Consider the following 26,244-nt stretch of genomic DNA (forward strand, 5'->3'; position numbering starts at 1 on the left):
TTTCAGCCTGCCACAGATTCCCAGTAGCAAATTATCAAAAGATATTATCCTGTCAGTATCTAGGTGCTACTGACTGTCATTAATCCTCATAAGCTCCTAGAAATTCAAGCTGAGCGATGTCATAAATTCATTGCAACTTCTCCCAGGCTAGGACACTCCAGCTGTGTTAAACTACAACTCCCATCAACCAGTCCTTAGCCAACTAGGGGTAATGGAGTTCTACTCAAATACATCAGAAATACAACCAGCTTGGCGAATGCTGGCTCAGAAGATACAACTCACCATGTCTCCCAAACCTATATATATGCACATACACATATTACACATGCACAGTCCCCTGCCCACCCTGGAACTCCTCACCTTGTTGCAGAGATGAAAGGTATGCAAAGGAGAAAAACTAGGAGGACTTCTGCATACAGAAAAGTGGCCACTGTTGCCCACTGGAGACTCATCATGAGAGCTTTGGAAGGAATTATTCTCCTAAAGGGGTTGAGTGTTTTCTGCCAGACACAATTCTTTGCTGGAAAGACAGAGAAAAAACAACAAGATTTGAATCCAAGATTTGCAATGCAAAGTTTAGCATCTAGGACCTTTCCAGCAGCCACTGAAGGACTCAACTATAATATGATTTCCAATGAAGGCAGGAGAGAGAGGAGAGCACAAAAGTTGTTGCATAAGCTTTTGTAGACTAACAACACTTCCACACTGCAGAATTAAACAGTTTGACATCACTTTGTCATGGCTTCATCCTGTGGAATCCTAGGATTTGTAGTTTGATCTGTCTGAGAGCTCTGGTGTTTCACCAAACTACAAATGCCAGGATTCTGTAGGATAAGTCATGGCAGTTAAAGTAGTTTTAATTTTGCAGTGTGGCTACACCTTTAGTCTACTTGATTGGCTACTGTGTGAAATGAATGCTAGACTCCACGGGCCCTTGGTCTGAGCCAGAAGAGTTCTTGTGTTTCCAAGCAAAATCTTACCCAGTCTTCTTTTTTTAAAAAAACCCACCCTTCTCTCAATTTGTGAGAAACACCAATGCTCCAGACCAAGTTAAAAAAACAACAACAACAGTGGAAAGGAGCCTTCACACATCTTGATGGGACACCAAATTAGCAACATGATGTGCTCCCAGATCAATCAAATCTCGAAGTTGTGCTATAGAAGTCTTTTTCAGAGGTGCTTAAAATTTTGAGAATCCATATGCCTAATCCTTTCCAGGAATCAGCTGGCTCTTTAAAGTCCAATATAATTTGTTTTTCCTCCATTAATGACAAGAAGCAGATCATTAGCTTCCCAAAGGCAGGAGGACAGCCCAGAGCCCAAACTGATAAGCAGCATCCATCTGTGCCACTAAGCAGGCAAAAGTCACCACACCTTGCTCGTCACTCAGATTCATTTTGACTGACAAATCAAATCCTTTAGGGGATTAAGGCAGATAATAAAAGAGCAAATTATCACTCCTTGTTATTGACATTCTTCTGTTTCCTTGCAACTGGCAAGCACACTCACATTAGGGTCACAGCACAAGGTGGACTGGAGTTTAGGCAATAGGAAAGGTGAAAGAAAACTTTGGTGTACATAGGTTTGATGGGTTCATTAAAACCATGCACAACTTGAGAACATTCAGGCCCCAAACAAGTTAAGGGGGAAAGAGGGAGATTTAATTGAAAGCAAGGTACAACGCATAGGTGTGCAACTGCTAGTGACTGGGAGGCTCCTAGTGACTGAAGACCTCCACCACCATCCCCAAAAAACAGAAAGCTGTCCACCCACAGTGCATTACAAGGTTCCTTCCACCTACTGACTTTTTCTCCTGTAAAAAATTCAAAATGCCATGCCATGCCCTCTAAACCAGTGTGACTCAAAGTGGGCTCCATGCAACAGGTCAGTCCATGAGCTATCTGATACTGGCTCATGGGCATCTTCCAGAAAAGAAAGAAACAAGCTGTAGTCAATTAGCACAAATACAGTGCCTGCTTATGGCCCAATGCGCCCCTTCCTAGAGCTGGAGATGATAGTGCGTACTCTGGTAACCTCAAGGCTGGATTTCTGAAATGTACTGTACATTAGGTTATTATTATTATTATTATTATTCAGGAGCCTGCTCCAGACCTGACCCATGGACACACACTTGCATAGAGAAAGATAGCAGAAATAACAGTGGGGCAACTATTCTCATAAATTCATCTCATAAACCATTTGTACATCAAGGATGGAGAACATTGGCCTTCTCCACTAGGGGTTGACATACGCAGAGGATCAGGCAGTCATTTTGAGGTTTTCCTGGTCCACTGTAGGCTATACACATTCCCCCTACCCAGGAGTGATTTTACAGACCCTTCACTTTTTCACTGATTCTGGATAAAGCTGGAAAGGGGGGCACCACTTAGGGGGAAAAGCCACAGCCACTGACCATTTTTTCCAGCCAAAGACAACATTTGGAAACATGATAAGAAGCATGAAGCTGTACAGGCCTTGTTAGCGAGCAGATCTTTGCAGCTATAATCAGCCTAGCCAAATGGTAAAGAAGGCGGAGAGTTGTCATCCAATCCACATCTTAAGGACTGCATGATTCACACCCTGATTTGCAAGCTGAAAATATTGTTCCTTCAAGAGAGAGAAGCTGGGGCTCCCATGGCATCACTGGCACCTTCCAAGAGCCACAAGCAGCCCACAGGCCAAACAATTCTCATCTTTGTAGATGCTGGTGAGTTACTGCTAATGGACTACTAATCCCATCAAAACTCCACACTGATCAAACCAGGGAGGGCTGATGGAAACTGAAGTCCAACAAGGACTGGAAGGTCACGTTTTCTCCAGGTCTTGAAGACTAAGTCTATACATCTAAACAGGGATGTAGCTGGGGGGAGAGGGGCTCCATGGGGTCCGCCCCCCTTCCGTTAGATACTGCACCCAAGCCCCATTATAATGGTGGCACTTAGTCTGGACCCCCCCTTTCCCAAAATCCTAGCTACATCCCTGATCTAAGTCACCTTCCCGCACTGTCAATAAAGGTCAAGATCCTGAACTGGGAGATGTACTGTAAAGATGTATACAAATAGAACTTCAATGTGTTTGTTGTTGCTGTGTGCCTCCAAGCTGTTTCCAACTTATGGTGACCCTATCATGGGGATTTCTTGCCAAGTTTTGTTCACAGGAGGTTTGCCATTGCCATTGCCTTCCCCTGAACATGAGGCTCACCCAGGGTCATGCAGTGGGTTTCATGACCAAGATAGATACACGCTGGCTCTCTACAACACATACCCTCTTCACATTCCCCAAACCCATCTTCTAGTTTCTATAGCCCGCCCACCCCATGCACAGCAACAGGCATCTTCTATGCACAGGCAATAGGCATTGTGCAGGACCTCCGACAGGTCCTTGAGGATGATATCATTGCTATATGTCCAGCTACAGGAATATAGTTCCATGCTTCTCCACTGCCCCCCTACTCTCTACTATCTAGTAAACAGTCATGTAGAAGTAGGGCTGCAGCAGCTTAAAAGATGGGTTTGAGAGCAGTTTGGTCACTGCACTGTCAGTACACAGTTCCTCACAACAACCGAAAATGTGAGTAACATAGATGCATGTTGGACTTGTGTGTGTGTGTGCTGTGCACCTTCAAGTCATTTCTGTCTTACAGTGACCCTAAGAAGAACCTATCATGGGATTTTCTTGGCAGATTTCTTCAAAGGAGGGTTTGCCATTCCCATCCTCTGAGGCTGAGAGCATAAGAGTCATTCAGTTGTTTTCATGGCCAAGCAGGGATTCACACTGTTCTCCAGAGCCATAGTCCAATGCTCAAACCACTACACCATGTTGTTTGGACTTATACCTACATAAATCACTAACAAGATACCAGCTGAGGTTCTACATCTATACAAAACCAAGGAAGCGCCACCAGAAAATACAGTGGACCCTTGTTATACGCTGGGGTTTGGTTCCAAGATCCACTGTGGATAACAAAATCCATGTATGCTCAAGTTCCATTAAATATAATGACAGAGCAAAATGGTGTCCCTTATAAAAATTGGAAAATCAAGGTTTGATATTTGAAATTTATACTTTTTTGACATTTTCAAACCGTGGATGCTTGAATCCATGTATAAAAAATCTGTGTATAAGAAGGGCCAACTGTATGTAAATCATCCTTTGGAGGTCATGCACTAACAAAATAGTAATTTCTTTTCACTTTATTTCTGTGTACACTGAATGAAGAATATTTATATTGCTATTGCTGCCACCTACACTTTTTATTATTTTCTTTATTAACTGTCTGGGGAAGCTGGTCTCATCCTGTTGTTGTTTTGTGCCTTCAAATCATCTCCAACCCATGGCAACCTATCATGGGATTTTATCAGCAATATTGTTTACAAGGGGTTTGACTTTGCCTTCCTCTGAAGCTGAGAGTGTGTGTCTTGTACAGTGTGTCTTGCCCTGACGGGTATAAAACATATTTAAACAAATAAATTAAGAGCTTCTTTTCCTGCATGAACTGCATATTTGAATAGTGCAGACACAAAGCATATATCATACAACAGGCACAGTGAGCTGGGCTGAGATGTTGCAAAAGCTTTGCAACTCCTTGCTCAAATATTTCATGCAAAAGACAAAGACGCTGAGGGTTTACAAAGGGATTTGCCACAAGGAGAGAGGCAGGTTTACCATTCTCTGTCTCACTTCCACACCCAACTTTCTAACAAAACCCCTGGAAAACATAAGAGGACCTTTGAGAATCTAACACTAACAGTCTCATGGAGGTGTTGTTAAAGGCAAAATGGCAAGAAAAGGCTCATTACCCACACCTGGAACAAAGTTATCAAGATAGAGAGTCTTTGGTCCAAAATACTGCAGAAATAATCCAGTTTGAGACCACTTTAACTGCCCTGGCTCAATGCTAGGAAATCCTGGGAATTGTAATTTTGTGAGACATTTAGCCTTCTCTGTCAGGCAACTATGGTACCAGAATAAACTACAATTGTCAGGATTCCCTAGCACTGAGTCAGGGCAGTTAAAGCGGTCTTGAACTGGATTAATTCTGCAGTGTTTTGTACCTATGTGGTACAATGGTTAGTGTAGGGGTAAGGAATGTATAGTCCTCCCAGTGTGGCTGAACTTTGGTTCTTGCCAGTCCTAGCTGACCAAAAATTAGACATAAGCTACATCTACACTGTAGTAATAATGCAATTTAACCCCACTTTAACTGTCATAGCTCCATCCTACAGAATCCTGGGATTTGTAATTGTGTGACACACTCTTTGGCAGAGAAGGCCACAGACCTTGTAGAAGTACAAATCGCAGGATTCCATAGGATGGAGATATAGTACTTAAAGTGGCATCAAACTGCATTATTTCTACAGTGTAGATGTAGCCCATGGCAGCTAGCATGGAATCATACAGTGGTCCATCAGTATCTGCTGGGATTTGGCTCCAGGACCCCCTGTAGATACCAAAATCTGTGCTCAAGTCCCATTAAATGCAGTGGCAGAGTAAAATGGTGCCCCATATATAAATTGGCAAAATCAATCTTTGCTTTTTGTACCTTTTAGTTTTTAAAATATTTTCCTGCTACAGTTGTTTGAATCCATGGATAAAAAAAATCTTTGGCTATGGAGGGCTGATTGTACTATTAACTCTACAGTGTGGACAGGCCCTAGGGCAGCTACTCGAATCGATGAATTTTCAGGGGCTACACAGGGTGCATCCACACTATCAAAATAATGCAGTCTGACACCACTTTCAATGTTTGCAGGTCCATCCTATGGAATCCTAAGATTTGTAGTTTTACAAGCTATTTTACCTTCTCAGCCAAGTGCTCGTGCCTTCCTCACAAACTACCAAATCCCAGGATTATATATCTATTTTATATATATTATCTATGATATATATAGTATCTCTACACAGTTATCTGATCTATATATATATGATATCGTATATATATATCGATATTGCCTCCCCCTAACAGTTTCCGTTCCCGCCCACACTGAGAGACAGAGAGGCAGGCTCGGCCTGGCTTAAACTGGGGTCCAAACTACCTTATCTTACAGTGTAGGTGACCCACAGAAGAAGTCAGGTGTGCTCGCTGACACGTTGGCGCACATCTCTCGCACACCAACTAACGCTCATGCAACTACCCCACCTCCTCTCCGGCCTCCAGCTACACTGATCATGCAAACTTCTCTCCATGTTCATCACTGCGGGCGCGATTTCACCACAGGTATAACACTATTTAAATAAAAAAGGAAGAGTTTCTTCTCCTGCATGAACCTCATACAAGGGATATAACACATACACGGCACTGGAGCTGGACGTGAGATGTTGTCAAAGTCCACACCGTTGGGCAAGTCACACACTCTCTGACTCAAGAGGATGGCGATGGAAATGACAAACCTACTCCCTTGAAGAACGTTGCCAAAGAACAACCCTGTGATAGGATCGCCACACACTACAATCTCCAGGGCACCCTTGCCTGCAAAATTAGAAAAGGAGAAGAAAAAGAATGCACAAAGGAAGCAAATAGGTAAGCTGAACGCCCAAAGAGGGATGTGGGCAGACGTAATGCCCTCCCTTAGTTTCGGGTAGAGGAGAAATAAAGTAATGGACATCCAAACCCACATAATACAGCATGTCAATTTCCAACTAAGGAGCCACCCTCTGAGTCAGACCGCTCCCTCCATAACAGGAAAACAGTGGAATAAAACTATGATTGTCATCTATCCTAAATAGGTGGGGCCTGGCAGAAGTCACAAAGGCCTTGAAACCACCAAGAACAAAGTCAGAAAGGACTTGGAAGGCACCCAGCAACAACTAGGGCAGTCACACTATCTCAGCCCAGGGGAGGAAGCCAACCCGCCTCTGAAGTAACCTGGGCCAAGGAAAAACCCATGACAAGTCTCCTAGGGCGGCAATCACAAAAAGCTGAACCACCCGAACAAATCAGAAAGGACCGAAGGCACCCGAAACAGTTAAGCAAGTCCACTCTCGTCAGCTCAGAGGGAGCCCTGAATGCCCCCTGAAGAAAATGCCAGGAAAACCCCTGATAGGGTTCACCACAGTTGAAAAATGCCTTGAAGCCACCCAAGAGCAATCAGAAAAGACTCGAAGGCACCCAACACAATTAGCAGGAGAGCAAATCACCCCTCTGCAGCTGCAAACTCCGCCAAAGAAACCTGCCAAGAAACCTGATGAAAAGCCCTCCTTAGGCACCATAAGTCACAAAATGCCTTGAAGCCACCCAGAACCAGTCAGAAAGGACTCTAAGGCACCCAAGAAGCACAACGCAACCACAACCACAAACAGCCACAAAATGGGATGGAGTCTCCAACCCTTCTTCCTTGAAGGGATAATTGGGATTGCAGTTTTGCACTCTCCCTCCCACTCCTTCCCACAGCCAACTCCTGCATGAGGAAGCCATGCCCACCCAAGGAAAGGGAGAAGAAGAAGGAGAGCAACAACCACCCCCACACATACCACACTCTCCACCAGTGGAGCCTGCCTCTGGTCTCAGCTGCGGGCGGAAAACACGAGGAAATAGATATATTTATAAATATTTAGAGGAGGAGGAGGAGTAAATAGGAGCAGAGGGTCCTCAGCACCCAATTGCAAAGCCACTTCCTCGCATCCAGCGAAGAGCCTCCCAACAGCCCCTGAAATGGCGAAGTTGCTCTGTCATCACAACCAGAGCAGATGTCGCATGTATTCCTTCTCAAAAGTTGCACACGGAAGCGCCGCCAGTTAGAGAGCATGCATAAACTAGGGAAAGTGACTATTAGTCATTCATATCTCCATCCTCCATGCACATAATCCCTCATTTGAGAGGCCTCCCATTTCGCTCCCTTCAATTGTAAGGGATTTGTTCTATCATTCCCAACACTGAGCCTCCATGTTTTTTTCCCCCCTTTTTGGATCAACTCCCAGCATTCCTAGACGTTGGCCCCAAGTGGCTGAGGCTTTTGGAGTTGAAGTCCAAAAATGTACACAATTAAAGATGAATGAATATATTCTGGACGGGGGGCCACCAGTACAAAAAAGGACAACATCAAAAAACAGTATTAAAACACACAACAGCAAGGAGATGAAATAGTAGCAAAAATAGTGTAAAGTAAGTAAAAAATAGTATTAAGAACAGCAGAAAAAGTAAACAAAATAGTGTTAAAGTAAAGTAAAAATCATTAAAGACACAGCAAGAAACATAAATAGTAAAATAGTATTAAGTTAAAAAATAGTATTAAAGACAACAGCAAAAAATAACTAGTAAAATAATTAACGTAAAAATAGTATTAAGAAACAGCAAGAAGATAGAAAATAGTAACAAAAATAATTACATAGTCCAAAGCACACGCGCAAATAATCTGGTTCGGGACCCGTTTAACTGACTGCCTGGCTCAGTTAAGAGCATTGTGGTTTATTGTGACAGCACCAGAGCCTCTCTGACGAGAACTGAATGTCTGACAAAACTACAGTTCCCCAGGATTCCAATGCATTGAGCCAGGGCATTTAAAATGGTCCCAACGGGATTTATTCCTGCAATGTTTTTTTGGACATGGAGAACCAAGGTTTGGTGTTCTCTGTTCCAAGTGTACAAAATACATGTGGCAAGCTTGTGGACTACACTGGCTTTCCGACTAACACCCATCATGTTTTCCTTCCCCCTGCTGTATGATTTTAAAATGTGAACCTGCAGGGTAACCTTGAGTGAGTCACACTCTCTCAGCCTCAGAGGAAGGAAAGGGCAAGAAGAAGAAACTGCCAAGAAAACCTGTGTAAGTTTGCCTTAGAGTCACCATAAGTCTAAAATGACTCAAAAGCACACAACAGCTAAAGTTGTTGGGGTGACCAACTCTCTCAACCTCAGAGGCATGGCAGCAAAAAAAAGCTCAAGAAAACCCTGTTTAGGGTCTCCATAAATTGGGAAACGGAGAGCCAATATGGTTGTAGTTGAATGAGTATTGGACTACGACGCTAGAGACCAGGGTTGAGATCACTGCTCAGTCATGTAAAACCATTGGGCAACCTGGAGCAAATCACACTCCTCAGACCTCAAAGGAGGGCCTCTGAATAGTGTTGCCTTAGTGTCGCCGTGACGTTCGGGAAAGATTGAAGGCACATTAACAACAGCAACAAATTTTTTAACATCCTACCTGATGAAGAAACCAGTGGTTCTTCAAAAGCTTACTTTATGATTTTGTGTCATTTTAATCAGACCAAGAAATAATTTATTTTTTTTGTAGATTTTGTGATGTTATGTACAGTGCTGGCTTAACATGCCCATGGCTATTTATTTATTCATACTACAGTGTGCCGGTGTCATATGCAGACCAACCTTACGCAGCTCCTATATGCTGGAAACCGCACCGGAAGATGCAGCACTGTGCGCCAGAAAGTGTTTGTACGCACGCCCATGCCGCCGCACCGCATGCCACCAACGCACGAGCTCCACTGGCTTTAATGGTGGCTCGAGCATACACAGAATTTCCTTACGCGGGGGTGGGTTCCACAACAGGATGCCCCATAAGGGAAGGGACCACTATATTCATTATGTATTTATACCCTGCTCTTTAGAAATGCTGCTTAAAGCGTTACAACACTTAGAGCAGCTTACAACTGTTTAAGAAGCATTCCCTGCCATCAGGCTTACATCTAAAAAGGCATGACACATGAGGAGAAGGGAATGGTGTGGGGAAAAGGGATCAGGCCAGGAGATACTGCCTCTCCTTCTCTCCCTCGTTAGGCCAGGGTGTATGGTATGGAATAGTGGGAGCATCCTTCATCTGCTCGGGTCAGTGCATGGTAGAGCTGTGCCCTTCTCTCCTTCTGAGCCATGGCAATGGAGTTTAGAATAGAGGGAGGGCCTATTCTATCCTGTGCCCTAGGCCGGGTGGAGCTGTGCCTAGTTCCTCTGATCTCCCCTTAGGCCATGGCAATGGTAGTTAGGAAGAGGAGGGCTTTCTATCTCGGACCTAGGCATGGTGAGAGCCTGCCTGCCTCTAATCCCCTCCAAGGCCAGGGCAGCCAGTGGCAGCCAGTTTGTAATTCATGCCCATTTAGCTTGTTGTGGTAAATCCTGACGATCCACTTGTGCTTCAATCATTACACCTGTATAGGATTGGTACGGTACACCGTGTGTCTCAATCTGTCTTCTTTTCCCCCCATCTATAAGAGAAATAAGGTTGCTGATCCTTGTGTGTAGAACATTAAAAAAAAGACAGTGTGGTGGTATTTAAAATTCATAATTTTAAATAAACTGGATTGCCTGCCATAAGAAGAGAGGTCTTTAATACTGTTTTAAATTCAAGCAGTAATGTTCAGTCATCCAGTTTTCTCCGCAGGTCGTTCCACAGTCTAATACATGGAAGGAAAGAGTAATGCAAATATAAAACATACAATTCACGTAAACCAAACCGTTAGAGAGAACCAATGCAATACAGGTTGAGTCTCCCTTATCTGGAATTCCAAAAATAACGAAAACACTCCAGTACCAAAATAACCCACATGGGTAGCTGGAGACACCTTTGCTTTCTGATGGTTCAATGTCACAAAACTTTGTTTCATGCACAAAATTATAACAAATAGTATGTACAAAATGACCTTCAGGCTGTGCGTAAGATGTACAGGCACACAAATGAATTCAGGCTTAGAATTGGGTCCTATTTCTAAGATATCTCCTTATATATGTTGATTTGTTTTAAAGTGGGAGGGATAGTGGGATTTATTTATTGTATTGTGTGGATTTTAGTGTCGTAAGCAGCCTCAATCTCATTGGAGAGGCAGGGTAAGATATGTATTCTTTCACTTATTATCTTATGGCAAATTTCCAAAAATCTGGGGGCAGGAGATCCACACACTTTTGTTCCCAACATTTCGATAAGATTTGGCTTATTGTGGCACCCAGAGCTTCTCTGACGGCGCTATCCTGTACTCACCTACCCTCCCCAGATTCCCTAAGCACTGAGCCAGGGCAGTTCAAGCGGTGTTCAACCTGGATTATTCTGCAGTGTGGATGCAGCCTAAATAAATATAATTTATTTTATTTTATTTGGTATGCTGCTGTGTGGCTGCAGCCCTTATTTATTGTTTTTGTTGGTGGTGTGTTTATAGAAGCAGTCATATCGAGACGTGCCACCTGCGCCAGCGGCGCGCGCTCTGCCAAAAATGGCGGCGCCCTGCGGACCGGAAGTGGCTGTAGTAGGATGCTTAACTGGTCATGCCACCACTTTTCCACTCATGGTTCCGGGTCGCCCAGAATGATGTCAGTGCCTATAATGAATGGGTGTTCCTCAGAGGCTCATAAAGACTGGTTATATAGGTTCATATACAGTATACGTATAAGATATCCCCTAATGGCTCTATTATTCCCCCATGAGACTCAGTCCGTGTAGCTGCTAGAGACTCTGCCAAGCAAAGAGAAAGGAGAAATCCACACAAAACTCATATACACAAGCGCGAGGGAGTGTGGTGCAGTGGTTTCAGTGCTGGAGATAAGGTCAAATCCACACTCAGCCATGGACACCCCTCTGGGCGCACCTCTTGTGCAAGTTACACTCTCTCACCTCAGAGGAGGCCATGGCAACCCCCTCTGAAGAAACATATAACAACAACAATGTTTTATTTATATATTATTTATATATAACTGCTACAAATATCCATTTTAGGTCTCCATAACGGAACAACTTGAAGGCACACAACCCCAAACAACAACAATACTGCCTTGAGTAGTATTGAGAAAAGGCGGGATATAAAAATAACAACAACATCATAAAATTACTTGTATTTCCTCTGAAAACACTCCAAAATTCCCTCAAATAGTGGGAGGGATGTCCTGCAAACCAAAAAAATGGGGGGGGGGGGGGGAGAGTCACTTTTAATCCTCACTGGAGTGGATTGAGAGAGATCATAGTACAAAACACACTGCAGAAATAATCCAGTTTTGAGACCGCTTTAACCACCCTGCTCAGTGCTAGGGAATCCTGGGAATTGTAGCTTTCGTGGCTCCTGAGTTTCTCTGACAGAGAAGGCTAATGTCTCACAAAACTACATTCCCAGAATCCCTTGTATTGAAGGCAGGGGAGTTAAAGCAGTTCTCAAACTGGATTATTTCTGCTTTTGGACCTATGTCTCTGAATTCTATCCCAGGTGCAGAATGCCTCTTTATTTGTGGGATATTGTGACATCATGTGATAATACAGCATATTGTGCAATATGATGGAGAGCAACCACTATTCCTGCCTTTTGTGCTAGTGTGATAAAGTCAATGTGACCACACAGCGTAAAGAATCATCCAGGTTGACACCATTTTAAATGCCATTTCAAATGCCATGGAATTCTGGGATTGTTGTTGTGTAAGACCATAGCCTTGCTATGCCTGGTGTTACAACAAACTACATTCCCATATTCCACAACACGGAGCCAGGGCAAGTTTAAGCGTTGTCAACCCAGATTAATACTGCATGCAGAATGGCAACTCCGGTCTCTCATTTCTGTGTAGCCTCCTGGAGCATCAACCCACTTTAACACATCAACACAGTTAAATAGGCTGCAGGGTTTAATAAAGGATTATTTTTTTTTCTTATTGTATCCTGTCCCCCCCCCCAAAAAAAATGGGACTCAAAGCAGCTTACAAAAGCGTAGTAACAATTAAAAAAGGCAAAATTAATTAAACTATTTTATTATTACAATATTATACAAAACAGATCACTAAAAAAAGGAATACATTTCACTTTCCACATTCTGGCTTTGACTTTTGTGGATTTTATTATGGCCATTTATAGTTCCTCCCAATACCTCTCTAGATCTCCAGCGCAACTTGGCCAGCAGTTGCAGTTCTAGATAAACCCTTCTCTAGGCATTTGTAGGTCCTCCAGCATGATCTATGATCAACTTCGGGCATTTTTGACCATAAGTTGCATTGAAAGACTGGAGATTCCAGTGGTGTTCTCTTAGTTAAAAAGAACATTTTTTTTGTTTGCGGTTTTTCCACATTCACAGGGATCCTTCACCCCTAACCCCAGCAATGTGGGAGGGACCACCGAACAATTAAAAATAATAAAAAACTTAAAAACCACCATCTTAATACCCGTTTCCTAAAGCCAGAAGTGAATTTCCCAGTCGCTTCCCGATATTTTAATATTTTTTGGCAATTCTTGTAGTGTTGGAGGCCTCCAAATGCAGAATCTGGCCCCCAAACCTATTGCAAGTGCCCCACATTTGAACTTGTGGGACAGGTCTGTTTAGTGCTGCTGGTTCTGGAATTGTGTGCCATGCCCTGAAGGATGACGGCCTTTACCTCTTCAGAGTGAGAAGCACATTTGGAGCGAAACCAATAACCACAGTGACAAAGATGCAGGACAGAGCCTAATTTTAATCTCTCTGTGCTATTGGTGACCTTTGCACAACCATTATGCTACCATATCTCTTCTTTAAGCTCCCTTTTCTTTTTTGCATAGAACTATTTCAGTAGAGGCAACAACAGGATGGTGAAGCCATGAAATTCCCTCCTATTCCACACAACATAGTATCACCTTCATACCATGGGTCAACAGTGGCCCTCCATGTTGTTTTCGACTACAATAACCCTGTATCCTTCACCATTGGCCAGCACTGATGGGATGCAGGTAAAAGTATCTGAAGGCCTACAGTTGGCCCTGGATATGCAACTGTGCCACCCACACCTGGCACGGCAATATAAGATATCTTTGTAGCCTGTATAATGCCAACTATTTGTCAACTATAAATGGCATATCTTTCCCTAGCGTGTGGCAACAAGAGGAATTTCTCCGCCAAGTGTTTGCAGAGGCAAAATGCTTCCCTCAGTAATTGCCTAATGGTGGCTTTTCAAAAATAGGAATCTGGTAACAAATCTCCTTGTGGAATGGACAAGGAACAAGATGCAGTCGAGACATGGCATAGAGGACATCATACCTTTTTCCACCCCAAACCTTGATACACTTCAGTGAGGAAGGCAACTCTGTCCTTTTAAGGTTGCCGAAGTGAATATTGGAAAGGGCTCCCTGTACCTTCATGGTTGTCTAGAAGAGGGAATTCAGGAAGTGTTGTTTATATCACACACCAGCTAGCAACACTTGTTGCAACCCCCTCTTTCTGAGTGCATCTATACTGTAGAAATAATGCAGTCTGATCCTATTTTAACCGTCTTGGCTCCATCCTACAGAATCCTGGGATCTCGTTAGTGGTAGTTGAGACTGCAGCCAGCTTGTTTGGCAGAGGAAGGCTAAAGACCTTGTAAAACCCCAAATCCCAGGATTCCATAAGATAGGGCTACAGCACTTAAAGTGGTGGTAAACAGGTGACCAGAGGTCCTCCTTTTCCAGCACGTGTCTCTCATTTCAGCCGGTCGGTCCCAGGAGAGAGTCCAAAAGTGTTCTCCATTTTGAGCATGGACTGAGAAGCATGAACGTTATATTGGTATGGGTTGTGTGTTTTAGCTTTCAGCTGGGGTCACGGCTCCTCAATTTTTCTCAAATGTCCTACATTTGATGGTGCCTTGTTTCTCCTTTGCATTACGTAGTCACTCCACATTTGCTGGGGTTAGGGGCACAGAACCCTTGTGAATGTGGGGAACCACAAATAAAAAACACTATTATTTCACCTAAGAAAACACTCTCTAGGAATCTCTAGGTCCTTCCAGTGCACATCTGCCAGAAGTTGATCGTGAGAATCATGCTGGGGACCTACAAGGCCTAGAGAAGTGTTTTCTCGAGGACCTTCTAGGTTCTCCAGCACAACTCTATGGTCAACTTCTGGCAGTGGCAGAGTTGCGCAGGAGAACTTTGATTTTCCTAAAGAGAGCATATGGAATCAAACCACAATAAACCAAGATAATCAAAGCCGCCAAATGTGGAGGGCCAGTTTGTAGTGCTACAGTGGTGGATGCACCCCTACACAACCAACACTAAAGGGACCCTTCACATTTTTCACTCTCTCAGGCTTTGTTCCTTTTCTCCTGAACATACATTTCACACAAGCGCATATATTTTTCCCAAAAGTACTTTGTTGTCCAGATGACTAAATCCAATCCAATGTGGTTGCCAAGCCCTTCAAAATACACTCATCAGATTGCACACACTGTTCTCGTCCACAACACTTTTCTCTTAAGGACAAAACCACCCCTTTATATCTTTGTAAAAACCTGCTCTTCCAGGGCTTGACATAAAGGGATGTGTCAGCTCAGTCCAAACCAACATGTACAATGGTTTTGAAAAAGGAGTTCATCTGCCTGCTTTAAAACAAACTCCTAACCATATATTGACTAGCTGGAATTAAATCCGATTTAATCCCACCAGATTTAACATCAGGGTGTCCAGATGTCCTCCTTTTTCTACATTTCCAACCTTCTGTCCAGGAAGAATTCCAAAATGTCCACCATTTTATGCATGGCTAAGAAGCCCATTGAGTACCACCCCATTTGCTGATCCCATTAGAGAAATGCCGCTACTTGACAGTCTGACCTTGCTGCAAATAGGGGTCTAGGATAGATCCTTTGAGTTATTTTTTCCCCCAGGAGCAGCAGCAGACATGACTTGCACCCAGACCAGGGTGTGTTTATTTCTTGGAGCAGGAAAGGACAGCAAATGTGTTAGGCAAGAGGCTGCTTCAGGACACAGTGCAAATGCTGAAATGTTTTCCCTCCTTAATTTTAGCACAATGGGCAAATGAAAGGGGTATTTTAATGTAGATTCAGTCAAGGGTTTGTGGCTAGGAAAGTACAATTTTAAGCATTTCAGTCTCAGAGTGCTAGATGTATATTGCAAGCCAACAGGGCACTTTAATCAAGATAAGTTCATTAGAAATAATACCGCTGAGTGCATCATAAAATACAGTACAGTATACCTGTAATTAGCTGGATATATATTATACGAAATGAATTTATGTGTTTCTAGCTTTTTTTGGTGCGGACATTGTTCATGTCCTCCATTTTTCTTGAATGTCCTACAATTTTATGATGCCGTGCTTTCCTTTGCAGTTATGTTTTATATATATACATAGAGGAGAGATGCCTGGCTCCACTTCTTCTTCTGCTGCTGCTGCAATGAATCCTCCTTTCCTTCCTCTGCTGGAGCTTCTTCCGCGCGCCCCCCAGTGGCGGCCTGTGGGCATGGCAGTCCTTCCCTCCGCTGCGTCCTCCTCTCTATGGTGTAGCCTGAGGCTCTCTATGGTCCGAGTGAAGGCTGGCCCTTTCTTCCCAGTCCCTCCCACAGTGTCAGTGGGAGGGTAGGTCATTCTGGGATGAGAGAGCGGACTCTGGCTGGCAAGTCAGTGCTGCCACAGCTAGGCAGAGCACTCTAGTGACTGGAGCTGGAGGAGGAGGAGGAGGAAGAGGAAGAAAAAAGGAGGGAGAAGAAGAGGCAGTCAGCAACAAGGGGCAGTGGCCCCACCCTGGTGGCATTATGCCACTAGCCACAACCAAAGTGGCAACACGGCTGGCCCAAGGGGTGACACCAAAAAGAGCAGCGGTGGCACTCTTGGTGGCCGCCTACGGTGCCAAGAAGTTGTACCCGGTCCTGAGGCGACAGTGGGCCACCTCTGACCTTCCGCAGAACCCAAACCCAAGCTCCACAGGGAACACAGGGAATCCTAGTGAGCCACCAGCCAAGTGGAAGACACCGGTGGAGGCTGCGGCATTGGCATCACCCCCAGGGGTAAACAGGGTGTTCTTCCTGCGCCTCTTGCGCCTCCTGCGTTTGTTGTTCCCGGGGCCTCTGTGTCGGCAAACAGGGCTCCTGGTCTTACACTCGGCTGCCCTTGCCAGCCGCACCTTCCTCTCAGTTTACGTGGCCCAGTTGGACGGGCGCTTGGCCCGCTGCATCGTCCGCAAGAACCCGCGCGACTTTACGTGGCAACTTCTCCAGTGGCTTTTCATTGCCCTTCCGGCCACCTTTGTCAACAGTGCCATCCGCTACCTGGAGGGGCAACTGAGCCTGGCCTTCCGTGGACGCTTGGTGAGCCATGCCTATCAGCTGTACTTCGAGGGCCAGACCTACTACCGGGTCAGCAACATGGATGGGCGCCTGCGCAACCCAGACCAGTCTCTCACGGAAGATCTGGTAGCCTTCGCTAACTCGGTGGCCCACCTCTACTCCAATGTGACTAAACCGGTCCTTGACCTCATAGTGACTTCCTATACCCTGGTCAGCTCGGCCAGATCAAAGGGGGCCGACACCGTCTGGCCCTCGGTCATCGCCGGGCTGGTGGTTGGCATCACTGCCAAGGTGCTGCGGGCCTGTTCACCAAAGTTTGGCCAACTGGTGGCTGAGGAGGCCCGTCGGAAAGGAGAGCTGCGCTACATGCATTCCCGGGTGGTGGCCAACTCTGAAGAGATTGCCTTCTATGGGGGGCACAAGGTAAAGTTGAGTGGGAACAGGATGCCAAGGGTCTCTCAGGGGGGAAAGGCAAGTTTAACTGGTGACAGGCTAATGGAGGAACAGAGGAGACTTTGGAAGGGAATTGTAATATGGAAAAATTCAGAAGGGGTAATTGTGTAATTTCCCCTTTCCCATAAAATTGGGTAATCCCCCCCACACTAAGATGGCCTTTTCCCCATTTTCCTAAAACTCAGCAGTGAAATGAAGGCAGCTGACTTCTCAAAAATCCTGCCTAAGCTGGCTCTGCAAAGAAACAACATGCCGGCACCCCTTGTTTACTTCCCTTTCTTTGTATATATGGTTCTGCTTTGAATTTGTCCCAGGCAAGGCTAAGGTCCTGACTGAGTTTGGGATGTGTCCGTGTTCAGTGATCTCCGCCACCCTTCCTGTTTCCCTTTAGAAACCTTCTTTGGTTTCTGTTGCTCATGCCTCATTCCTGCTTGTGCTGTCAAAACAGCCCCCGGGGCCCTTTCTGTTTTGGCACCAAGGTGGCACTGGAAAAAGATTTTTGCATTCCCAGAGAGCAGAGTAGATGGAAGGGCGGTAAGGTCTGTGTGGGTGACTTCAGATCTAGAAAGGAGGTAGACTCCAGCAACAGATGCAAACAGAGAACTAGGATGCCTGTGTTCCTTCTCTCGCTGTTTCTGAAGGACAAAAGGAGAAAGGTTGCTTTTTTATCAACAAGGTTGTCCTCATATTAACAGCCATTTCGGTCAGATATACTTTTACCCTCCCTCCATTTCAAATCCAGCTGCATCAGGCATAGTTCAAGGCTGGAGGCTCTTCCATCTCTGGCAAGCTGCCAAAGCCGAGTGTAATTTTAGGTCACATTCAAGTACATAACACTTCTTTCCCTGCTCCCCCCACCTCTTGCTCACTTCCTTTCTCTTTCTTTTCCCTCTCTTTGTAAAGGTTATGGTCTTTTGTTTTTGGCTTATTCTTACAAGCGAGACATGTGCAGAAAATTGGACAAACACTCATGCCCAGATCCTTTGTACAATACTGAAAGAATTGAATGCAACAGCTGCTGTTCAAAATAAGGGCTAGACAATATATCCCATGACCAGTTATTAGTCATGAGAACATGTGTTATGTAGCAACAGGTTGCATGGTGTTAGCCCTGATATTCACGACACATCCGAATGTTCAGAACTTTCCTAGAGAGGTTTTTGGTGCATTCATGAAGTGCCTCCAGTTTTACCTTCACAGCAGCATATCCCTCAGTTCATCTTTAATTTAAGGTGATCCCTACGCCAGCCTCACACAGCAGACTGAGGCCAGGTCAGGAAAGAAATCCCTAAGATAGAAAGAGAATAAAAACTCACAACTTGTAAGTCTTTTTCCCCATATAAAATCACAGAGTTGGAAGAGACTTCAAGGGCCATCCAGTCCAACCTCTTGCCATGCAGGAATACCCCAGCAGATGGCTATCCAGCCTCTGTTTTAAAACTTCCAAAGAAGGCATCTCCACCACACTTCAAGGGAGTGTGTTTTCCACTGTCAGATAGCTCTTACTGTCAGGGAGTCTCGTCAGTTAGCCCTTACAAAGTAAAGTAATTTAAATTAATTAAAGTAATTTGAATTTTAAAAATAACCAAACACCACATCAACAATGCAAATTTAAATTAAAGTAATTTAAATTAAAAAAAAAACCACACACACACACCATATCATCAATTACAGGCCAGAGCCAGAGTCAAGTCTAAATGTGCCCATGTGTGAAAGCCACAAACATAATAGAGCATCCTCCCCACACATGCACACACATTTAGGTCAAACTCTGTTGGTGGATGCACTCAATGGAAAGTGCTGATCCATGGGAAATGTTGACCAATGGCTTGGCTATGCTCTCTGGATGATTCTGGAAGATGTAGTTCCAAAAAGTACCTTTCTCAAGATCTTGAAAGAAGGAGCACCATGCTTCTACATTACAGGCCTCCTTTAATAGCACTGGTTTATCTCTTTTAAGTATGATGACAGATCCGTCAGCCTTGACAAAGAAGTGGCTAAGTCAAGCACAGCAGGGGAAAGAGTTGTTGGGTGCACAAAGTAACTTTCCCAAGCTCTGGGGACTCATTGACCTAATCTCAATCCTGAGTATGACCTTAGCACAGGATGTGCGGCCAAATATCCCATGCAGACTGAATTATTGGAATTTTTGTGGTCAAGTTTAAGACAACCTAACAGGCCAATAAACATATCTTGGGTAGCTGTGTTGGCCATATAACAAGGAGCTGTGAAAGCTTGCAACATGTATTTTGTGCATTTTGGTTGGCCAATAAAGGTAGCACTGTTTTGTGGATTTAATAGGCCAATGAGGCTAGTGCTATGCAGCTATAGAGAAAGACATCATTTCAAATGCTAAGAGGCAAGAACAGTACTAAAGAGAATGACTCCACAGGCTGAACTTCCAATATTAAATTTAAAAAATGTCATCGTTTTGCATCGTGTTGCCAGCTTTTAAAGCTCTCTATGTATGCAAATAGGAATATTGCTTCATCCCACTCCTGTACAATAAAAGTCTCCCAGGTAATTACAGTAGTTTAATGCTAATGAAGGATGTTATTGGCACTGGGGTGCCTTAATTATGATCGTCCCGTTTCTTAATGTAAATTCATGTAAATTCCAGCAATACGTCTTCATGGCAGACTTTCCCTCCTTAGTTCCAAACTAGACACAACAGAAAGTTAAAAACATTTCCTTTTTTGCTACACCTTTGATGAATACAGGTCAGTGAACTAGGTTCCTGTTGTTAATGTTTTGGGGAGTCCTAGAGCCACTTCCTCTACCTGGTGTTCTTTAGATGTGGTGGACTACAGCTCCCAACATCTCCAGCCAGTTGTTCACGGAGGTAGGACCTGCTGTCCATCCCATCGGGAAAGTTCTGGATTGAAAAGGGCTGGAATAGTTTCTTAAGCTCCAGTCCTAAACATACATCTGAGTGAGCCTTACTAAGTGTAAACACTATATCATGCTGGCTCTCGTTAGTCTTCGTATCAATCTGCTCCAGTGTGGTGCCTTCCAGATATTTTGGGCTATAATTCCCAGCATTTTTAATTACCAGCCATACTGGCTAAGGTTGCTGAAAGTCCAAAGTTTATGGAAGCCACCAGTTTAGGGGAGGATGCTTTGCACTTAAACTAAGAACTGGACTGGAAGAGCTGGTGTTCCTGCTCTCTTAAAATTAGAGCCCCTGAATATTCCTCAAGTCTTAACTGCAGTAAAGCTTTACCAGAACATCTCTTTCTGCTGCTCCCCTCCAGGTGGAATTGTCCCTCCTACGGCACTGCTATCGTGAGCTGGCCTCCCAGATTAATGTATTGCTCTTGGAGAGACTCTGGTATGTCATGCTGGAACAGTTCCTCATGAAGTATGTGTGGAGTGCTGCCGGGTTGGTCATGGTGGCTGTGCCAATTATAACTGCTACTGGCTACTCTGAGACAGGTGAGTAATGCATTACTATAATCAGGAAGAAGCAAACAGGGCACTGCCCTTAAGCTCAACCTGGATAGCAGGAGCATCATTAATAGTCTTTCAGCACCTTTAAAGACTTCCAGGATTTATTTGGAAGAAGCTTTCACGGACTGCTTTCGTGGACTGTTGCCCAATAATAAAGTCCATGAAAGTTTCTGCCAACTGAAATTGCTCAGTCCTTAGGGGCCCCCAGTATGCTTGTTTTTGCTGCAGCAGATGAGCGCAGATCCAAAATGGGAACAATTTCCTCAACATCATCTTTTGTCTGTAATTGAAATGGTATCGAAAATATCTGGGTCTTTTGTCAATACAGAATCATTAACATTTTTGTCAAGTTGACAGGAGACATGCTAAGTGTCAGATTGCTTAGGCACTTATCCAGGGTAGTAGTCCAGGAAGGTTGGCATTGTCACAGCTTCTTGTTGGCTCTGTGCCCTCATATAACACCATTGAATGCAGTGGTTGAAGATGGGGAAAAAAACTGTAAAGATGGGACATACAGCTACATCCACCACCTTTGTTGTTGTTGTTGTTGTTCTTTACTGCTGAGCATCTTGGAGGAAGAGGAGTCTGTCAGCCTGAGCAGTGAGGTTTTGGAATGTCATCATTGGTTGCATGCAAGATTTGGTGGAGACCGGAATCAAAATCCAAGTCTCCATCAAATACCTTGGAAATGACAGAAGGAAGGTGCTATTTGAAGGTGTGGCATGCGGGAACTTAACCTTTCCCCATCTGTTTTTCTCTTGCAATTTTCCCCATTCCAGCTGTGTTGCCAAGAAGCATATTGAAAGCATATCTAGAGCCCTAATTCGACAAGTGAGTGGAGGGAATTACCAGGTAAAAACAGCAGGTAAGGGAAGGGTTAAGCATGCCTCCTGCCTGTCTACTGCTTTTCCAAGTGCAGAAGCTGTTCTTGTTGCACAGTAGAGACTAGTGTTCCCAAACCTCTCATTCTCACTTTAAAGGTCCACGGTCATTCATTCATTATCCTTGATGCTAATTCTTGGAGTATGTGTGCACACACAAAACTGTGTCCTTAAGTACAACCAGTGTCCTTGCATACAAGAGGTGCTTTTGGAAAACGATTGGAGCTAGAAAGAGGATCTCTGGATCTGCCTCCTTAATTTAGACTGGGGCAGAAAATGTGTTGCTGTCCTGATACTCTGGGACCGCGAGTCCCATCAGCTCTTACCAGTATAATCAGTGATGAGGGACAGTAGAATGTGCAGTCCAACAGTATCCGGAAGGGGCCACACCTTCCGTTTCCCTGTTTCAGGCAGTAGGCATTCTTGTTTTGACTTCTCAGGCCTCTATTTGGTGCCATTACAAATGGTGGAGTTGTGGGGATCTTCCTCAGCAAAGCGTGCACTGCAATGTTTGTGCAAGGAGATTGCATATAGGATAGGATGTTTATGATATAATGGCAACTTTCCCAGTTAATCATGATTCCTTGGCTGACCAGTCTACCTACTTGTTCCACATGTAAAATATCTGTATGAAGTACGGTAAGATAATTGGGCTAACGTGTAAGGTGTTAACACCTTAACTAATCTCATAGTTCCTAAATGATACTAATAATCTGTTACTGAATAATAAAAATTTATCAGGGAAACAGTGAAGTTAGGTTCCTTTGTCCTGACATGCCAGTGTGGAGGCCATTCCACCCCTCCCCACCATGGCTCAGAGGGGCTATACAGTTTTTACTGGCCAGATTGGAGCCATGGCAACCTCACTCCACGGCCCTGGTCTGACCTCTGGAGACAGCAAAAGGGAGCCACAAAAAGCAGCTCTTTTTTGCACTCTCTGAGGGGCACCATAGCTGCCACTGTGCTGCTTTATGATGTTCCTTTGGCACTGCATCATGTAGACTCAGCACCAGAGATGAATAATGATGGCACATGCAGTGTAGACCAGCACACGCCAAAATGGCACTCCAGGGGCAGAGTTAGGGCGTCCAGTGTGAGGATGTTGCGCCCTAACTCCATCCACAGCTGGCACAAAGTGCCGGTCTGTATAGGCCCAGACTCATAGGGCCCTTTCACTCTACACAGTTATAGCACTATGATTCCACTTTAACTGCCATGCCAACATTCTATGGAATCCTGGGATTTACAGTTTAGTGAAGGACATTTAAAATCAGCAGTCAGAGCTTTACTGCCTCTGGCCAAACTACAAATCCAAGGCTTCGATAGAATGCAGCCGTGGCAGCATTCATCATAATGCTATGATGGTGTTGTATGAAAAGGTTCCTAATAAAATTATCCAAACTTGGAAATAATACTTTTTTGGACCACAGTTCCCAGGGGGAGCGTTCATTATGCTGGCTAGGGCATTTTTGAGATTGTAGTCTGATGTTACTTTTCTAAATTCTGAAAATGACTGACGGGAGCAAAACTAGTGGATCATCAGATTCCTTCTCTTGAGTTTTAAACTGGATGTCCAGAGATTTTTCCTGATTCAGTGCCAAGTGTTTTGAACAACTGCTCTCTCCAAGCCTTAGTGCAGTTTTCTCTAGATAAGATCTTTGAAATCTTGGTGTGCTGAACCACAACTCCCATCATCCCCAACAAATATAGCCAGTGGTCAGGGACAATGGGAGCTGCAGTAGCAACAATTTGCCTTGAATCCCATCTCAGAAGAAAGGCACAATATAAATCCAATAAATAAACAAATAAATAAAAGAATCTTGATTGGGAAAGACTTATTTGGTGCTTGGTTGTTTGCTTGGTACTGTGGGTTTCAGAGCTTTCTCTGCCCTCATTTTCTGTTTTGTATGGGGTTTTTTAAGTCTTAAGAGGGCCTTTGTTACTTTTAATCTCTGCAGTATGCCCTGCAAAAGTAAGGAGAGGTCATAGAAAACCCAGGCCATTATAGCCCACAGGGATTTCTTGCCTGGTCCCAGTCATGGCATCTAATATTAATCAGGATTCCAGGTTCAAACCTGGACAGGCCCCTTTAATAGTTGTATAAAAGAGGACATTTCACAAGGTGCTGTTTGTTTCACAACCTCCACTCACTGGTATGCCCTCTTCTGCAAAGCCATAAAAGGTACATAAAAGGAGCCCTGTCACTTGTTTTACCTGGCAACTCTAAATATTACATTACCCTGCCACCATTTAAAATATCTTAGGCTGGATCTCCACTGCAGAAATAACACAGTTTGACACAGCTTTAACTGCCGTGGCTCCATCCTATGGAATTTTGGGATTTGTAGTTTGTTGTGCACCAAAGCTATCTGACAGAGAAGGCTAAAAATCTCACAAAACTACAAATTCCAGAATTCCATAGTACTGGGCCATGGCAGTTAAAACAGTGTCAAACTGCACTATTTCTACAGTGCAAATGTAGCCACAGTTGTTTTCTTAATATTGTTAAAGAGCATTTTAAATTGTCTCCTTTCACCATTACTCCAAGCTGTGTAAAGCACAACAGGGGCTCTGTCAGACTTTGCCCCTTATGTATCTCAGGCAAACAGATTTGAGGAAATAAATATGGTTGTCAGATTGGATCTGGGACATGGCCACTGTAACTTTAATCCATAACAGAGAAGGACAAGGCACTGTAAAGCTCTAGCAAACAAAATTAAAATCCTGGTCCTCTCTCACCTTTCATACCCCAGCTTCCAGCTGTACCCTCCCAACATGGCTATTGCTTCACTGCTGGAACTTGTGCGTGCATGCGTGTGTGCATGCATGCATTTGTTTTTGTTGAATACATAACCACATTGGGAGGGCACCTCTGTTCTTGTTGCTGGACATATAGCCTCATTGGGAGGGCACAGCTACAACTGAAAGTTGGAGTTTGGAAGGTGAGAGAATACATGTATGCTTGTCCCATTTCACTGAGCTTTATGGTATCTTACATTGCTCCACAATCTAGTGTGGCAAGTCCTGAAGAAATATGACTGGCCTCTGTTGCTATTTAGAAGGGTGCAAGGGCTTCAGAAGTTATTTGCCATTTGTTGTTTGCTAAAGTGCCTATGGGAGAAAAAGCTTTGCAGGGACCATGCAGGGGATGTTGGATGGAGTGGGTTTGCAGGTCCTTTGCTTATGCTTTTATCTGTCCAGGATTGAGTCACTGGACAGAATCAAGGTCCTTCTTCACTTTGAACAACAGCCCCTGTTAAAGTCTGGTTGCTAATATGGGAGAGATAGTCTCCCTGAAAGAAGGTCACAGGGCAAAAAAAATGGGCTTTGGTTTGACTAGGACTTCAAAAACCTGGTTCCCCTCTTCTGCCACCCATCCCTGAAGCATTCCTGCCCTGGTATTGTATATGGTTGCCATGCACTCTGCAACAGGTTTAAGGAATGTTCGACAGTCATGATCAATAGTGAGACAGGTTTATCAGCCATGAGATATTCAAAAGGAGGAATTCCAGGTCAGAGGATGAGTTTTCCAGTGGGGCTCACATCTTGAAATCAGAGGTACAGTTAAAAGTGTAGAGAGTGGTGCTGCCAGACAGTGGTTGCTGATCTTACTGCATCTCCTTCTCTCCCACAACTTTTGTTCCATACCAGACACGGAGGCAGTGAAGCAGGCGGCTCTGGAAATGGAGGAGCAAGAGCTGGTGAGCTTGAGGACTGAAGCCTTCACCACCGCCCGGAGTCTGCTTACTGCAGCAGCAGATGCAACAGAAAGGGTCATCTCTTCTTACAAAGAGGTACAAATGCAACTAGGCCAGCCTTTCCCAAGTCTGACACCCTCCAAATATGCTGGACAACAGCTCCCATCCTCTCCTGCCAGCACAGCCAGTGGCTGTTCTGGTTGATGGTGAAGGGAGTTATAATCCAACTAAGTTACCACTTGGGCTGACGGAGAGGAATCATTCTGTTTCTCAGAAGAAGAGAATGAGTGACAACATTATTTTCCCCCTGAGAAATGTTTTTAAGTGGAACTTAGGCAGCGCTCTGAAGAACATGGCTTACACAAAAGTAGATGAAAATCTCAGTCTTAGTCAGTATAGAAGCAAAACATCCTGAAATCCAGTAAAACAAAACTGAACTTTCTTTGTATGTGTTTTGAAGTGCCTAAACTAATAGGACACTGCGACACTAGGACACTGAGAGACCAGGTTTGATCCCACTTGGCCATGGAAACCCATTGGGTGATTGTGGGCAGGGCACATTCTCTGAGCCTCAGAGGAAGGCAATGGCAAACCTCCTCTGAAGAAATCTTTGCCAAGAAAACCTCATGTTAGGTTCATCTATGATCATCATAATCAGAAATGACTTGAAGACGCACAGCAATAACAAGACTAATAATATTCCCCAAATGATGCCATCTGTGCGTCATAGCAACATGTAAGTCTGTAGCTGCCCATAGAAGCTTTTTATTTTATGCTATGCTGGCATCCTCTAGATGCATTGGAGTGCAACTCCAAGCTTTGCCAGCC

General features: G+C 44.3%; 2 protein-coding genes across 2 annotated transcripts in view; one reads left to right on the forward strand and one right to left on the reverse strand.

Annotated features, from left to right (window-relative positions):
• The window catches only part of BCAP31 (B cell receptor associated protein 31), a 63,751-nt gene extending 56,226 nt beyond the window's left edge, over positions 1-7,525 (reverse strand). Inside the window, 2 exon segments of the mRNA XM_042452104.1 lie at positions 361-520; positions 7,471-7,525. Of these exon segments, the coding sequence (XP_042308038.1) occupies positions 361-455 (95 nt within the window). The 5' untranslated portion in view covers positions 456-520; positions 7,471-7,525.
• Positions 7,526-16,185: 8,660 nt separating this feature from the next.
• The window catches only part of ABCD1 (ATP binding cassette subfamily D member 1), a 45,419-nt gene continuing 35,360 nt past the window's right edge, over positions 16,186-26,244 (forward strand). The window contains 3 exon segments of the mRNA XM_042450341.1: positions 16,186-17,357; positions 20,642-20,822; positions 25,370-25,512. Coding sequence (XP_042306275.1) covers positions 16,404-17,357; positions 20,642-20,822; positions 25,370-25,512 — 1,278 coding nt within the window. The 5' untranslated portion in view covers positions 16,186-16,403.

The sequence above is a fragment of the Sceloporus undulatus genome, chromosome 2 (assembly GCF_019175285.1).
Source record: "Sceloporus undulatus isolate JIND9_A2432 ecotype Alabama chromosome 2, SceUnd_v1.1, whole genome shotgun sequence".
In the NCBI taxonomy this organism is placed as follows: Eukaryota; Metazoa; Chordata; class Lepidosauria; order Squamata; family Phrynosomatidae; genus Sceloporus; species Sceloporus undulatus.